The 16075-nt window shown below is 36.4% G+C and overlaps 1 protein-coding gene across 1 annotated transcript in view; it reads right to left on the bottom strand.

Moving 5' to 3' along the window:
- Positions 1-16075, bottom strand: part of ci (cubitus interruptus) — a 502748-nt gene that overhangs the window by 424506 nt on the left and 62167 nt on the right. Inside the window, 1 exon segment of the mRNA XM_068350994.1 lies at positions 308-386. Coding sequence (XP_068207095.1) covers positions 308-326 — 19 coding nt within the window. The 5' untranslated portion in view covers positions 327-386.

The raw sequence follows: 16075 nt of genomic DNA, 5'->3' as shown, positions 1-16075 counted from the left end.
TAGAATATACACAAGTCCTCATGCTATTAAATTCAATGGAAAACGAATCATAAGCTCACTCTCAAATAACAACAAACAATAAAATCAAACGGCTAACGCAAATGATGGATAAATGATCTTACATCTCGCAAACTTCTGCATCGACGATGCGCGAACAGAAACCGCCACTGGTTACCATAAAGAAAAATATGAAATAATACCTCATAAATCCAGCCATATTTTTGTTTAGCGAGGCGTTCGTAAATCACGGGGGATAGTGTTTCATTAGAGATAAAAGAGTACAGCATTGAGCACACGGAATACTTACCATAATGGGCGGGGTCCATGGCTGAGGTAGATGGAGGTTGTGAACGCCCACTCCTTTCCTCTACATGGTCACTTTACTCCTGTTGGGAAGAGAGAAAGAGATACATCCATTATCTAATAACGATCTCTAGGCACAATGCCTCACTTCAATCTGGATGCGGAGATGATATCTTGGGAAGAAGATATATTCATTATTCAACAACGTTCTCAAGGTACAGTTGGGAAGATTATGTCATTATTTAATAACGATCTAGCGGTACATGCTTCTCATTACTCATGTTGGGAAGAAGATACGTTTATTATTTGATAACGATCTTGTGCCAGAAAAACTTCACTTAACTTCTATTAGGGAGAATATATTTTATCAACAATCTTAAAGCAATATGCTCCACTTTACCTTTCTTAGGAAGAATGTACCCTTATTATCAAATAACGCCCTTTTAAGAAATATTCTTTAATATACTCCTCTTCGAACGAAGACGCATTCCCAATTTAATTACGATCTAAGGCACAATGTTTCACATTCGTTCTCCTGTTGGAAAGATAAATTCACTATTTAATAACGATCTTTAGGCAAAAGTTTCATTTTTTCCTTTTGGTAAAATAATCATCATTAAATAACATCTTAAAGTGTAATGCCGAGTATTTTCGTACATCAGTTTAGAAAGTTATAAGTAATGCACTTCCAGTTAACGTATGTAGAGATCCCAAGTAGTAGTTTCTATGAATGCTTTTAAGATTCCCATATTGGTTTCTTCATTCCTATCATATTATTTGTACCATTGATAGTGATAGAACAAATGATTGCATCAAGATGTTCCAAAGTGTTAAGCCTGTTGAGAAGTCTCATCATACAAGAAATGTCCATATAAAGAAAATTTCAGTAGTAACTTAGCACTTTAAACTGCCGATACGGCTTCTCAAAATTCCATTTCTTTCTATACTCTTAATATTTTGCCTGATAATGCAGCCAGCAAGCCTTCTTCAACCAGCAGCCAAATATTACTTGCTGCGTGAAAGCACACGCTATCAAGCAGGTCTTGAAAGCGGTCGAACCCAGAAGACCAATTTCGAAAGATCAGTCAAACAGATAGGTCGTCCAACAGATGAGCCACAAAAATGAGTTTTCCAGCAGATCAAGAAGCCTCTCGGTGTCGCGATGCCTTCTGCAGACGCCATGGCTAGATTCCAGCGACCAAAATCGGACGAAACAGCGATAATAACAAGAGGTCAAGACAGATGCACCGAACAGGTGTCGACTCATAAATTAAGACCTCGGAAAGGCAGGTACGCAACATTCTAACACAGCAATCTGCATATATGCTACGGCCCCACTACAGTATGAACCCCGTTACAGGGAATTTCCTCTCGCCAATTTTGCCATTTTGATGCAAATTTCACTTCTGAGGAGAGAAAGCGCCTGAATCAACTTGGTTCTTTTCATCCTTCGTTTTCTTTTTATGCCGAGGTCTCTACTGTTGCAGCCCCACTACTTCCTCATACATAAACTGAACATTATTTATTGCAATACTTCCTCGTGATTATATACTAGAGAGGTTGAATATATAAATATGAATGGCACATATACAGCTTGCAAAGTTATGACTGCAGATTTTTTCCTCCCTTGGAAGGAAAGGGATCGATAGCCATTGTGTGGACATTGCAAGATCAAACCAGTTAATAAATTAATTCTCTATTGCATCTTTATTGCACGACCAGAGCTCCACACAATAAAAAAGTAACAGTTACCTTACGATTTCAAATAGATTTATGTACTCTTCGCCAATTCTTTGGCATAATGCCTTTATGCATAGCAAATATTCCATCCACATTCAATGCTCCTCTTCGATTTGTAATGATGAAGGCTACCAACTCAAAATAAACAAAATATAATGCATACACATTACTGACACATATAATGCCTACCTACCCTAATCAAACTAGTTTTCAAGTTATCGCTTGCACAATCCGCTAAAGTTTGCCTCAAGTTTCAGGAACACATGATATCTTACAAGGCCAACTGTAGGCCTGACCATACATTAACATTCAATTTATACTGAAAATTACAAATGGGGATTTTAATGACAAAGAAAAAAAGTTACATACACTTGAATTAGATGATTCGTTTCAACATTTTAACCTAAACCTTCCAGTGTTATAGAAGTGGGCCTAATTTAAATGGAAGGAAAATAAGTCACTACTGATTATTCGTTTGAGTTTCGAAGGGAGGCATTTGGATCCGGCTGCACTTTAAGAAAATCTTCCCTAATAAAAATTTGCATTATTCAGTTCATATTACCAAGACTGTATTGTTCAGTATTGTTAGATAAATAAAAATACTCCACATATTCTTAACGATTTCAAGAAAAGCGTCAGTTTTGGTCCAATATCCCCCTGGATATGGACAGGAGGCATCGACCTCCTGGGTTATTACCGAAACTGTTTGCTTTATGTTCGAGGATGTTTGCATAACATAACGTATTTCCATAAATTCCTGCGCTATGAACTAAGCGTTTATAACTCATCCGAAGAGGAGAGGGACTGGCCGAATTATAGGTATAGATCGGTAGAAGTTTTCTAGTAAACATTTGGGTATGTTGTTTTTTTTGGGGGAAAAACCTGAATGTCTTATCATGAAACTATATTCAACGTCTCAGATGAGATAGTTCTCTATAAGTACTGATGGTTAGATAAAATCAATATCCAATAATAAGTTTTTTTTTTTTTTTTTTGAATCTTTAAAAAAGCCCACTACTCATATTCGGAGTCTACACCAAGACACTTCAACCTTTTCAAGTTTATACCTCAGTTATGGTTAGCTATATAACAGGTTCCTGTGTTGACACACATATTTCAATAATATATTACTCATGCATAAATTCTGTTACACTAGCAAAATACAAAGACCATTCTTGGGAAGATTGTATGATATTGCAATCCTCAAGATTGTTTCCATACCTTCAGGTTCTCCTTTCTCTTGAACAGACAATCACCATGCCAATTCAAAACACATGCGCCAAAGAAAGTTAATATTAATCATCTAGTTTCAAGTTAATGGATGAACCCATTTAAACGAATCCCCGCGCATGAACGCTTGCATGAAGTCCATTGTAAAAAGCTCTGAATAGAAATCAGGGTCGATGGTCCAAGCAGATGTTGGCTCTCTCAAGAGATTTGCATAAGTAATACGTCTAGAAACTGGTAAATGTTTACCATGGGTACAATTATAGGAGAAAATGCTTGAATCTTTTTAGTTCCTAGTTTATGTTAGTTACTTCAATGATTGGGGGTAGATAACTCTAACCTTTGTCAACAACGGTCACGAATCAAGATTCTAAACGTGATATTTTCATAGAGATGAAAATGGAGGACTATTCATATAACCATGCTCCCAAGAAGCCATCAAAAACGCCATTGGAATAAAAAAAATACTTACATCTGGAGATTCCAATCCTTTGAAACACAAAGGAAAAGTCCTCCTGTTCCACAGAGTAAGAAAGCCAAATCAAACAGGAAAAGGAGAACGGGGAATTAAGACTGGAAAAGAAGCTCTGCATTTCTTCTGATATGTGCTACTGCAATTTGCATCAACAATTATCCAGAGAGGCGGACGTCGTAACGCTGCAGATCACTCTTGATTTTGCAAAAGCCTCTAATTACAGAGGGAATAAGGTCTGCTTTGCTGTAATGAATGGTGAGCGTGGCGTAGGCCTTCTGACCAGGGCATCATGACAAAGACTAAGCAAATCAGCCACAGGGGACGAAAACTGCTACCTTTGAATTTGCATCTCTTTTTAAGTCGTCCCTTTATCTCTGCCCTCAATTCTTTATATACGAGAGAGAGAGAGAGAGAGAGAGAGAGAGAGAGAGAGGAGAGAGAGAGAGAGAGAGAGAGAGAGAGAGAGAGAGAGAGAATGGGTCATCAAGTATTACATCAATGGTGTTTAAGCCGGTTTTCATAATGGGAGAATAAATTTAAAAAAAACATGTTACAATGATCTTTCTAAATATAAATACCTACGGATTCTTTACGAAAACAATTAATCATTATTTTCTCGATACTCTATTTTTACTCACCATAAGATGTAGACATTTGCAATATAAGAAACTACGGAAAGTATTCTATCTAATGAGAATTATATATATATATATATATATATTATATATATAATATTATATATATATATATATATATGTATATATATATATATATATGTATATATATAAATATATATATATACATATACATATATATATATATTATATATATATATATATATATATATATTTATATACATATATATATATATAATATATATTTATATATTATATTTATATATATATATACACTCAGACACACACTTCCTGAATGAGATACATTAACAAAGTGAAAGGGTTGTGTATCCCAATGATTAGCAAAGCTGTACTAGTCATGGGTACCCATACTAGGTTGGTTTGCTATACGTGATCAGACGAAAATCTCAACCTTCACCATCACCAATCTGCACTAGTCACCATGGTGATGAAAACTGGCCAAACCCCAGACATGAATTGAACAGGTCGGAGGCCTTTCTACTGCAGTGGACTAGAATTAGCTACAATTGTGTTGTTTATATATATACAGTATATATATATATATATATATTATATATATAATATATAATATATATATATATATATATATATATTTTATATATATAATACGTGTTACGAGACAGAGGAGAAACAAGCAAAGGACTAGAAACAGTTAGGGATGGAAAACCCATAAATAGCGGATGAGAGAGAGAGAGAGAGAGAGAGAGAGAGAGAGAGAGAGAGAGAGAGAGAGAGAGAGAGAGAGATTACTTAAGGGATTCCGAGACTGTCAAGATTATTTTGCAGAATTTTTGTTTTTAGCCATAGTATGATTTTGCACAAAAATGTTGTCCGACAAGTCACACGCAGACATTTACATCACTCCTTAAACAAGAGGCACTAAACGACCAGTAATGATCACCAATAATCCATGATGAAGAGGCTTCTATAATGAAAATTAATTGAAATTAACAGATCCACGCATATACAAATAAACAAACACTTCATATCAAATGACAAAACCAAGATTTAAATGCCTCACTTAACAATAAATAGACATTAACTTAAAAATTAACAATAAAAAAACTAGAAGTAGTATTTATAAGACTTCGAGACTTAATTATGAATGATGTCTCGTGACGAATTGGAGTGATGAAGCAGTAATTAATTCTGAAAAAAAAAAAAAAAAACAACAGCCTACGAAATTATATTATCCGCTGGGTAACGCATCAGTAACGGTTAGAAGAGATAAATCTTGTACCAACCGTGTGTCACACAATTGTACATAATTATTTTGTATATATTTTTAATTTAAAAAAAAAATTAAAAATATATACAAAATAATTATGTACAATTGTGTGACACACGGTTGGTACATGTTTTTAATTTAAAAAAAAAAAAAAAACATGTACAACCGTGTGTCACACAATTGTACATAATTATTTTGTATATATTTTTATTTTTTTTTTTTAAATTAAAAAAAAATTAAAAATATATACAAAATAATTATGTACAATTGTGTGACACACGGTTGGTACAATCTACTCTGATTGGGGCATCTATTATAATTTGAACTCGACACCGAGCCCCAGACTCTCAGAAGAAAATATTATACGGATAATTTCAAATAATAGGAAACATTATACTATGCAAATAGTAAATAATTTCAAAATTCACTGTAAGAATACATGATGAAAATTTACTGTACAAGAACTTGGTAAAAATATGAAGAGTAAATAAAAAAGAATAACATAAAGAAAAACGAGAGAGAAAATTATAATGACCATCTTAAAAGTAAAATATGTTTCCACTAAATAAAAACTACATAAATAATAGAGACACTAATATAACCAAGACATCCCCTTCAAGAATTAATTAAGAAAACCTCTTTGTAATCTAAAACCCGACATAAATAAAAGAGTAAAAAAATCGAGAGAAAGAGAAAGAGAAAAAAAGTGACACGATCCCCACCGCACAGACCTGATTGATATGTGCATCTCGGACCTATAAACTATTATGTTTACAGCTGGAAGAGCCACAACACCGGGAGTTATGTCTCGTAAATGCCTGATATCCTTCCACGGTGTTTGGCAGTGGGGGTCCTGCAAGGCAGACATCCTGCTAAAGAAGTTATTTGATTGGCTATTGCATATATTTTAAGGTACATCGAGTTTCTGCTTTTAAAAACTGATGGGTGTTTTGCGAGAGGTTACGGTCATGCAGGAGAGAGAGAGAGAGAGAGAGAGAGAGAGAGAGAGAGAGATAATGTGTACTTTTATCTAATTTATGACACCTTACGGTTATTAAAAGATAAACTATACTTAAACACAAATAATATTAGATGACTGATAATAGCTTGACACAAATGAACATAAGAATATTGAGCGAAATTGATCCGATACGACAAAACTTGGGTGATTAGATACACAGAATATAATAGAAAAGCTAAATGGACAAATGCTAGTACGTTTGTTTGTAACTCAAATTACACATATCTTTATTTCAGCAAAAGCCATATACAGTTACAATAGGGGTTACAGTGTTGTTACACTTATGACATCAGTATATATAAAAAAGATAAGATATGCAATAACAACTGTGATTTAAAGTACATCATTAGTAGGTTGATCACAGAATTCCGAGGTCAGGAGTGTATACAATATTCATTATAAAAGATCACACCAAACTTAGATATGAAAAATACGGTACTGGAAAAGTCCAGATAAAAAAAATAGGACCTACAGATATACAAAATGTGTAACAGCAACATTGGCAAGAATTTTTTTTTTTCTTCCAGTAATGACATAGGGTTACTTTAGAGGTACAGCAATGATACACTACAACAGATGCTGAGACGGTCATCTTTATTTTTGGTACATTGGTAGAAGTTGTAGTAATCTCAGCAGGATCAATGATAATACAGGTAATGAAATTACAGTAACATTGGCTCATAAATGATGATAATATGCGTATTAAATGTAACTAAAAAGAGGAAAAATAAAGATGGCGATGATAATTATGTTGGAACAAAAATTGCTAGGATAATGATAGTAAAATTCTATACTCACTGACTCGCAGCGGTGCCCTTTTAGCTCGGAAAAGTTTCCCGCTCTCTAATTGGTTAGAATTATCTTGTCGAAAGAATCAGCGATCAGGAAACTTTTCCGAGCTAAAAGGGCACCCCTGCAAGTCGGTGCAAATCTGCTTCACTAAAAAAAATTGACTATAGTCATAGAGACGGTGGTGTGAAGGAAATACGGGACTTTCAAACAGTAAATGATATAATATAAAAGAACAACGTTATCATAACATTAGTGGAGAGTACACATAGTTATTTACGTGATTAAGACTACGCATAGCCACACCCACAAGATTAGTAAATACAATTCATTGCACTGACGCTTCCCTACTCCAGGTTTCCCACATTTTGAATTTTATACTTGCCAGCACATTTTGAATTAGGGGATTTTCAATAGATCGTAGGCAGGAGGTGAGACTTGCTATGGAGCGTCGAATTATGGTTTTTAGGTTATCCAGTCTATTTTCAACAAACATCGCTGAAGCTGAATGGTGCCTCGGGGTATTAGTGAGGTGTCTTACGATATCATTGTGAAGGACTGATACGTCTCATTGATTCACGGGTTTAGTTTGCCCATAGAAAGCAGCCGTACACGTTATAACAATAGGGTTGAAACAGGAGGTTATTCTTTATATCTTGGCGGGCGGCAGAAGGCAAATTTTCTCGTTACCATGTTCCCTAGGCAGCTCAATTTACGTCGCCTATTTTCAATGTCAGATGTGTCCTTTGAATCTTTCGTAATGATGAGACCTAGATAAGGGAAATCATTGACAAATGCTAGCTGGTAGTTTTGAAGGAAAATGTATGGGTCTTCTAAAAATCTGAGTGCTCTAGGATGGACAAACATGCACTGTGTCTTCGATTCGTTATAGATTGTCATGTTCATTAGCGAATGTGTTGTAGGTGTCGATAAGACGTTGTAGGCCTTGGGCAGAGGGGGGGATGAGGACCATATCATCAGCGTAGCACAGGTTATGGTAAATCCATTAACCGTACAACCAATGGGAAGTGAATTCAGTCTGATATTCAAATCATGTGTGTAAACATTAAATAAATATGGAGAAAGGATGCCTCCTTGTCTGAGGACCGTTTGATGAACCGAATGGTTGGGATAGGATATTGTCCAATTTGACACAGAACTGCTGTGTTTAGAACCAATAGTATAATATGCCAATAAGATATAGAGGAGTTCCCCTTTTTGTGGAGTTTCATGATGAGTTTCAGATAATTTACTCTGTCGAATGCATTCTGCAGGTCTACAAAGCATAAGTAGACAGGGGAGGCCGAGGATATATAGAAATTCAATATCTCCTTTAGAATATGTATACATGTATCAGTCGAGTGGTAGGTCTTAAAACCAAATCAACTGTCTGCACTGTGAAGGATAAATGCAAGGCGACGGAATAGAAGAGATTCAAATATCTTTGATGAAATTGTCGTGATAGCGATGGGGAGGGATTTTTCGGGTCACTTGCATCCTTTTAGTTTGTTCTTTATTAGAGTAATTAAATAAATAGAAGGCTTTCGGGGAGATATTGGTGTATTATAGAAGTATTGAATAGTGCAGAAAATAGAATATAAATCAAAGGATGGCAGAGTTTGAAAGTCTCTGCGGGAAGGCCATCGCAGCCAAATGCCTTGTGGATGGTTTGATTGAGAAGAATTTTCTTAACATGCTTGTGTAAATCCTATTTGAAATACAATAATTTCATAACTTTCTTTACGTTTCATGCGGAATTCACGTGCGAAACCCCTACAGGTAAAAATACTCTCTAGCTTCTTATATCATCTGACCAGAATGTTAACAGCGTGCCATCTCCAGCATGTAAGGCATTTATAAATAAACATGGAAAACAGAACCCACGAGCCTCTAATCACTTATGAATTAAATGAGACCGTCTCTCCCAAGTCAAGAGTTCGCGGTCTATTACTGGCGTCTCGGTTAACTCTAGAAGTGAGCATAAATTATTTGGGATTTTCCATTTCGGATCATGTAGCTTCACAAGCAGAAGCCCTATCCACAAACCACCCTCGCTACTATTCAGAAGCTCTTTCTCCCTCCATCTACTCCCACCTTTCCATAGTCCTAGAGCCCCTTACCCCTCCCCCTAGCCCCCTGGCTCCCCTTCCTCCCCATTCTTCTTAGACGGTTCGCGGCTGCCTTTGGACCTCCTCGTCTCACATTCTTCCGACCAACAGGTTATTTTTCACTTGTCCCTCTATCCGTTGCCCGAAGCCGATGTCTTTGTTCCCACGCTGTGGACTGCCCGAGGTCAAAGAGTTCTAAAAGCCTATTGCCGCAGAACACCCAATTAACATTCGAAAAACAAAGATTTTCAACCATCTTGGTCACCCGTAACATGGCAGGCTCTTGAACTTGGCAAGTTTTCAGTTTCTTTCGGATTCCTTTAAGAGCACCAACCTTCAGCCTATCTATGTATGTTGTCTGCTTTATTTCTTTTTATCTCTCTTCCTCCCTTTCATCTCCGTTTACTCTCTTTACTCATTCACGTTCGCCCGATTGTTTTCACTTTGTTCCGGCGAGTTCAAGAGTTAATAGAACATGGGGCCCAATTGTTGATGAGAATTCTCGGGAAATGAACGCCCATTTATCAATTCCTGTGAATGCTAGCAACGAAGAATACAGGGAGCAAGGTCAAGAAGGGGCGAGATCAGGGCAAAAAAATTGTATAACATGAAATGAAAAGGTTGGTTTAGAAATAAATTTGAAAACCATTTGTTAGTCGTGAGGTATAATTAATGCATTTACCAATGCACCCGAACACTTAAGTGCAGGAAAAGTCTGCTCAGGAAAACTGGGTTCCAGCTGCATACGAAAGGGTATAATAACATACAAACAGACAAAACGCACGTGAACCACAATAACAAAAAATACATATGAAATTGAATAATTCAAAACACAATATTCGGGTATTTTCTGAAAAGAACTGTCTTGAAATCAGATCTCAAACAAACCAAATAAGTCCGTATAATTTTTTTCTTAATTTATAAAAGCTTAACACACACAGAGCCTAAACATACTAGTACAACTATGATCATCATGATAAAGTTATATAAAAACACCACATAAGAAAAAAAACTAAATAGAAGAATAAAATTTATGTCAACGGAAGTATTAATGGTTAGTATAGACCTGCCAAAGAAAGAAAAGCTTACGCCTAACAAATAAAAATCAGTTGAAAGGGTTTTTGTGAATGAATGAAAGAAGGTGCACATTACTTTCATCTTGGAGATTATGGGAAAGCGGGTGAATCAATAACCCGGAAATACTGATGTAAAGGGTAGCGAATGAGAAGGAATAAATGGAGAGAGAGAGAGAGAGAGAGAGAGAGAGAGAGAGAGAGAGAGAGAGCGTTCTCAACAGACAGGGGAAGGCTGGTAAATACGTCTTTGAGGTATGGCTTAGTCCAGGTAAATATAGTCCACCTTAATAAAGAGAAAGAGAGGAAGTACTTAGGATAAATAAGGTTATCGACGGCTAATCCTGTCTTAACCAGATTCTTAGAAAGGACCCGGCGAGTCCCCCCCCCCCCCCCACCCCTCTCTCTCTCTCTCTCTCTCTCTCTCTCTCTCTCTCTCTCTCTCACGTAACATAGTCTTCACCAGAGCAATGAGTACTTCTTGTTGACATCAATAAATAGATGATAAAAAAAGACGAGCAGACCCCGTGAATGAGCGTATTTTTTTTCTTTCAATTATTTGAAGATTTTCTCATCGAGGCTCTCGCGTTTTGATGGTACAGTATTCATGAGAGAGAGAGAGAGAGAGAGAGAGAGAGAGAGAGAGAGAGACTAAACAAGCAACTCACAAAGGAGGAATGATGATCACTCGAAAGACTAAAATTGTGAAAACTGACATACATTCAAAATGACAGTTACAGAGAATTCTTATAAAAATAAAATATGAATTAATTTAACTAATTCATCCTTCCACTTCCTCGTCATCCCGTTTCTTCTGCCCCTCTTCCACTTCCTCTCTTCTATCCTAATCCTCAGCCTATCCTCCTTCTACTACCGTTTATTGCGGAGCACCCCAATTGAGCGCCGACAGAGGACAATCAAGCGCCAAAAATTAGCCAATTTGAGCCTTAGAGTGATGCCCAAACAAGCGACAAAATTTCAGTACAAATGAGCGCTGATAGGAGGGTTCCGGACCTTTTTTTTTTTTTTTCCATATGTCTTTCTTCTCTGGAACAACCACACAAAATATAAAACAGCCACTCAACTGCCTTAAAAATCGTCTGAGGCTTTTGCTGTCTACAATAAAATACCCGTTTTTTTCTATCTTAAACACCATATAGGTAATAATGAAAACAAGTATGCTATTCAGAAAAAAAATACATTCCTAAATATTAATTGGTAAAAATTTAAAAGCAGCTCGTTTAATATACTGAAGTCTAGATATGGAGCCTTCCATGTATTCCTTAAACAGTGCCACAAGTTTCTTCTCTTTAAGTCGGTAGCATTTTCTTCGTGGCTTTTCTTCACCCAGGCTTCTGATTTTAATGTAAGTGTCGGTCTGTATCTCTGAAATAACGTTAACAAATACATGCAAAGAGGGATGGCTGGAATAAAATTGACTATTAAAATGTTTGTGAAATGCCTCTGGTCCATTTGTTGTTCTACGAGTTTCTGATGGTGCTTCTGCCCAAAGATTTGGGGGGAACTTGGAGTCAGAGCTAATATAGTTTGTTGTTACATAATCAGCAAACTGAACACTTTTAGTATCAGTTGGTGCAATTGACATTATATCCTCCACAAAACTATCTTCTACGTCAGAGGGTTCAAGGCATGATAGCCCGAAAAAGGACTTCAACCATTTTCCATTTTCACTACCACTTTTAAAATAATTTGAAAGCCCTAGTTCTTGGATTTTTCTCCACCAGCTTTGTCCAAGGTGGAATTTGCAACATTTGATGATACTTGTTGGACATAAATTTTCTAATGTATTAATTACTGCTTGCTCAAAGTCCACATGTATAGACTCTGGAGAAAATTCAAGACAATGACTATTCAGAATACTTAAAAGAAAATTAAAAGCCTTCGTGTATATCTCTTTGCTTCGTCCTGGGAGCAGCATAAAAACGAGTGGCACATAATGTCCATTCTGAAAGCCATGTATGGTATACATTTGCATAAAAAATTTAGGGCAATATTGGAAAGTGCCATCCATAAAAAGTTCATGCACATTGCACAAAGTCATTAGATTGGTCAGGCATGAGAATATGATAATTTCTTCTTCTTCATTATTTACACAGACAAATGGTTCTCCCTTGGACGTCTTCAATTCTCTCTCTTTTAGTAGCATATGCACTTCACTTCTTGACACTGGAAGTTTACCATAGAATTTCATTCTCTCTCTGTACACTGCTTTTGCCGTTGATTTCAAGTCTTCAGGTTTTAGACTGTTTTCATCATGCATCTTTACAAGTTCCTTTCGAAGGAGTTTATTAGGCCGTATAGTTATATCTTCTGTAGCTTTCCTCTTTGCAGTTGTCCTCAACATTCTTCTGTCGATGGCCCTCTGATCTGGTAGGTGAATATGATCATTTGGGAGAACAACTATCACTTGTAAATCAGAGTCGGTGTGTAGCCTACTCTTGCAGCGAGTTGTGGTGCTTGCACACCTCCACGAGATATTTCCATTTTTTAGTTCTTTATCTTTTCTGTAGTGGTAACCATCCAATGTCAAAGACGGTCTTCCTTGGTTGGTCTGGACGATTTGAAAGGCCATGGTGAACTGACTATGTATATTCCGTGCTCGAATGTACCAAAGCTAAGGCGCTCGTTTGTCCTTCCAACTTTACTCTAGTCTGGCAATTATCACAGGGCCAGTTGGCGCTCGAAAGGGCTGTTCCCGTTTATTGTTATTTGGCCTCACCTAAGTCCAAAAGCACTGGAGCAGAGACTGCCGAGATATGCAATATGTGCTGGGAGTGGAAATGGGAAGGGCAGAATACATGAGAGAGAGAGAGAGAGAGAGAGAGAGAGAGAGAGAGAGAGAGAGAGAGAGAGAGAGAGAGAGAGAGAGAGAGAGCATCCTGCTGTTGATGTGTTGTAAATGGTGGCGAGAACGGACACTTGATCGTTATTTGGAATCCCGGAAGTGGCCACCCAATTATGTGTTAACAGGTACGCAACGTGTAATTAGCGAGATGAGGCGTTCAGTAATGAAAGGTCTCTCCGAAGGGAACACTTCTCTAATTACTTACATTACGCCCGATGGAACCCTCTTCTAGTAAGGGACCTCGTTTAGATGCTCTCCCAGGGGGAAGCACCGCCTCTTCAACTAAGATATCAAGACAGAAAATGTTAGGGTATGCAGGCGAACATAAAGGGGTAGTATTTCAAAGGAATTTCCCAGATGTAATTAAGTCAATGTGTTTTTGTTGAGGATTATTATTTCGGAAAATATAAATAAAAATAGAAATAAACACAGTTTCACGTTTGCAGATACACACATTTTATATATATATATATATATATATATATATATATATATATATATATATATATATATATATATGTATATGTATATATATATGTATATATATATATATATATATATATATATATATATATATATATATATAATATATATGTATGTGTGTGGGCGTGTGCATGAGATTCCAAAGCTGGATATGACCAAAATCACTATCAAAATCGTCCCCTAAGAGGTGAATTGGGTTCCAGGTGCAGAAATAAATAGCACCAATTGCACCTTATCTCTAGTATGAAAGGATGTTTTCCAAGGTGGGCGTGGGTAAAAAGGTTATTTCAAACTGTATAAAAAGTCACAAAGATCATCTCTGTACAAATTCCTCAATTTTGTGCCTTATTCCAGAAAAAAAAAAATCAACACTGCAAGGCAGAATAGACGCACATTACTTTGGAGAACTTATTGACGAACACCAAATTTTCATTGAATTCCATCGCAAACCTTTAGAGATACATTGTGAAAAGACGGGCAGGCATACAGATGGACAAATATAAACGGTAGTCTTAGGAAGGAAATGAGAATCAACTTTTTCGAACGGACATTAAAAAAAAAAACTCAAATTGTACCATGACTGTAAGAGAATGTGTAAGCCTCTAATATAACACATTAAACCACACACAAGTGCTTTGTGGGGATTCAATAAACTTGGTTAACTATTGAAATGTTTAACTAATGTTTTGAAAATTATAAACACAATATTCGGTGGTCATTATTTATAGCCACTACACAAAAATAGTAGATTGATAAACACAAACGACAGACTGGAAATTTAGATTTATTTTCAAGTCTTTCATTTAAAGAAATTAATAACTTTCTTCGTATTGTCTACTTTAAAAACACCAAGTTACTATATATTTTTAATGTCAATTACCTGTTAATTTTTTTTTCATCCTAGCAACCTTCCACGTTAGTATCTTATTTTAATATCAGTACCTAAGGAAATTAACTTCACAAGGGTTAACAACTGAGAGTTGCGTGTCTTTCAAGTCATCATACATTATCGTAATCCTATACTTTTCAATTCATATAAAAACTTCATCCAAGAAATAAACATTTGGATACACGAATAGATAGATGGATAGATAGAAATAATCCAGACAAGTACAAAGACATCAAACCTTCTCGATTAGCTACATAAAACTGATCATCCAAAAATGGCCAAGAAACCGATCCATCTTTGCGAAGAAAATGATGACTGCAATGGAAAACAACTCGACTTTCCCGAGCTAAACTGAATTTCTGACCGTAATACCCGCAAGAGAAATACTTTCACATCGGCGGGAGACTTATCAAGATAAGCAGAGCTGGTAGCAGCAGCTCCAACTTAAGAAGAAGGGACTGTTCCCTTGAGTGGTAACAATGAGTCGACCCGTAGCGACCGCAATTCTACCTTTTGTAGTACGTGACGGATAACTCAATAGGACCAAACTACCTTCTACCACCTCCCGGGTTATTATTATTATGGCCTCAGTTCGTCTCTCTCTCTCTCTCTCTCTCTCTCTCTCTCTCTCTCTCTCTCTCTCTCTCTCTGTGGAATTGAAAACATATACCACTCAATGTGGTAATCTTTTTATATACAAAATAGTAAATTCGGTCTACCCAAGAGCAAATGCAATCTCAGAGGATAGACTAAAAAGTCTTCGAGACACCCAAAATACTCGTAACTCTCTCTCTCTCTCTCTCTCTCTCTCTCTCTCTCTCTCTCTCTCTCTCTCTCTCTCTCTCTCTCTCTCTCTCTCTCTCTCTCTAATAATCACTTTGACGTGTTCTCCATAATCTACATATTCAGCAGCTATATCAACTTTTATGTACATATTTTTCTATAACATTGTTTTTATTTTGTTCCTAAAATAGATATATAAAATATAACGTCACAACAAAAATTCGCTAAACGTCATTATGGTCAATACGAGACAGTGTTATGATATTAATATTTTGTCACCAAAGAGATGGTGTCAGCATCTTAACTTTGCCTGCTTAGCAAACTCCGTAACTTCAAACACGGGTATTTTCAGACGCTAACACATGTCTTTCTAAAGGCAATGTCAATAATGCTGAAGCTGAGAAGTTATATTGCTTTATCAACTCTCTCTCTCT

This window comes from Palaemon carinicauda, chromosome 27 (assembly GCF_036898095.1).
Source record: "Palaemon carinicauda isolate YSFRI2023 chromosome 27, ASM3689809v2, whole genome shotgun sequence".
NCBI lineage: Eukaryota > Metazoa > Arthropoda > Malacostraca > Decapoda > Palaemonidae > Palaemon > Palaemon carinicauda.
Note: the sequence above shows the minus strand (reverse complement) of the source record. Positions and strands in the feature narration are given on the sequence as shown.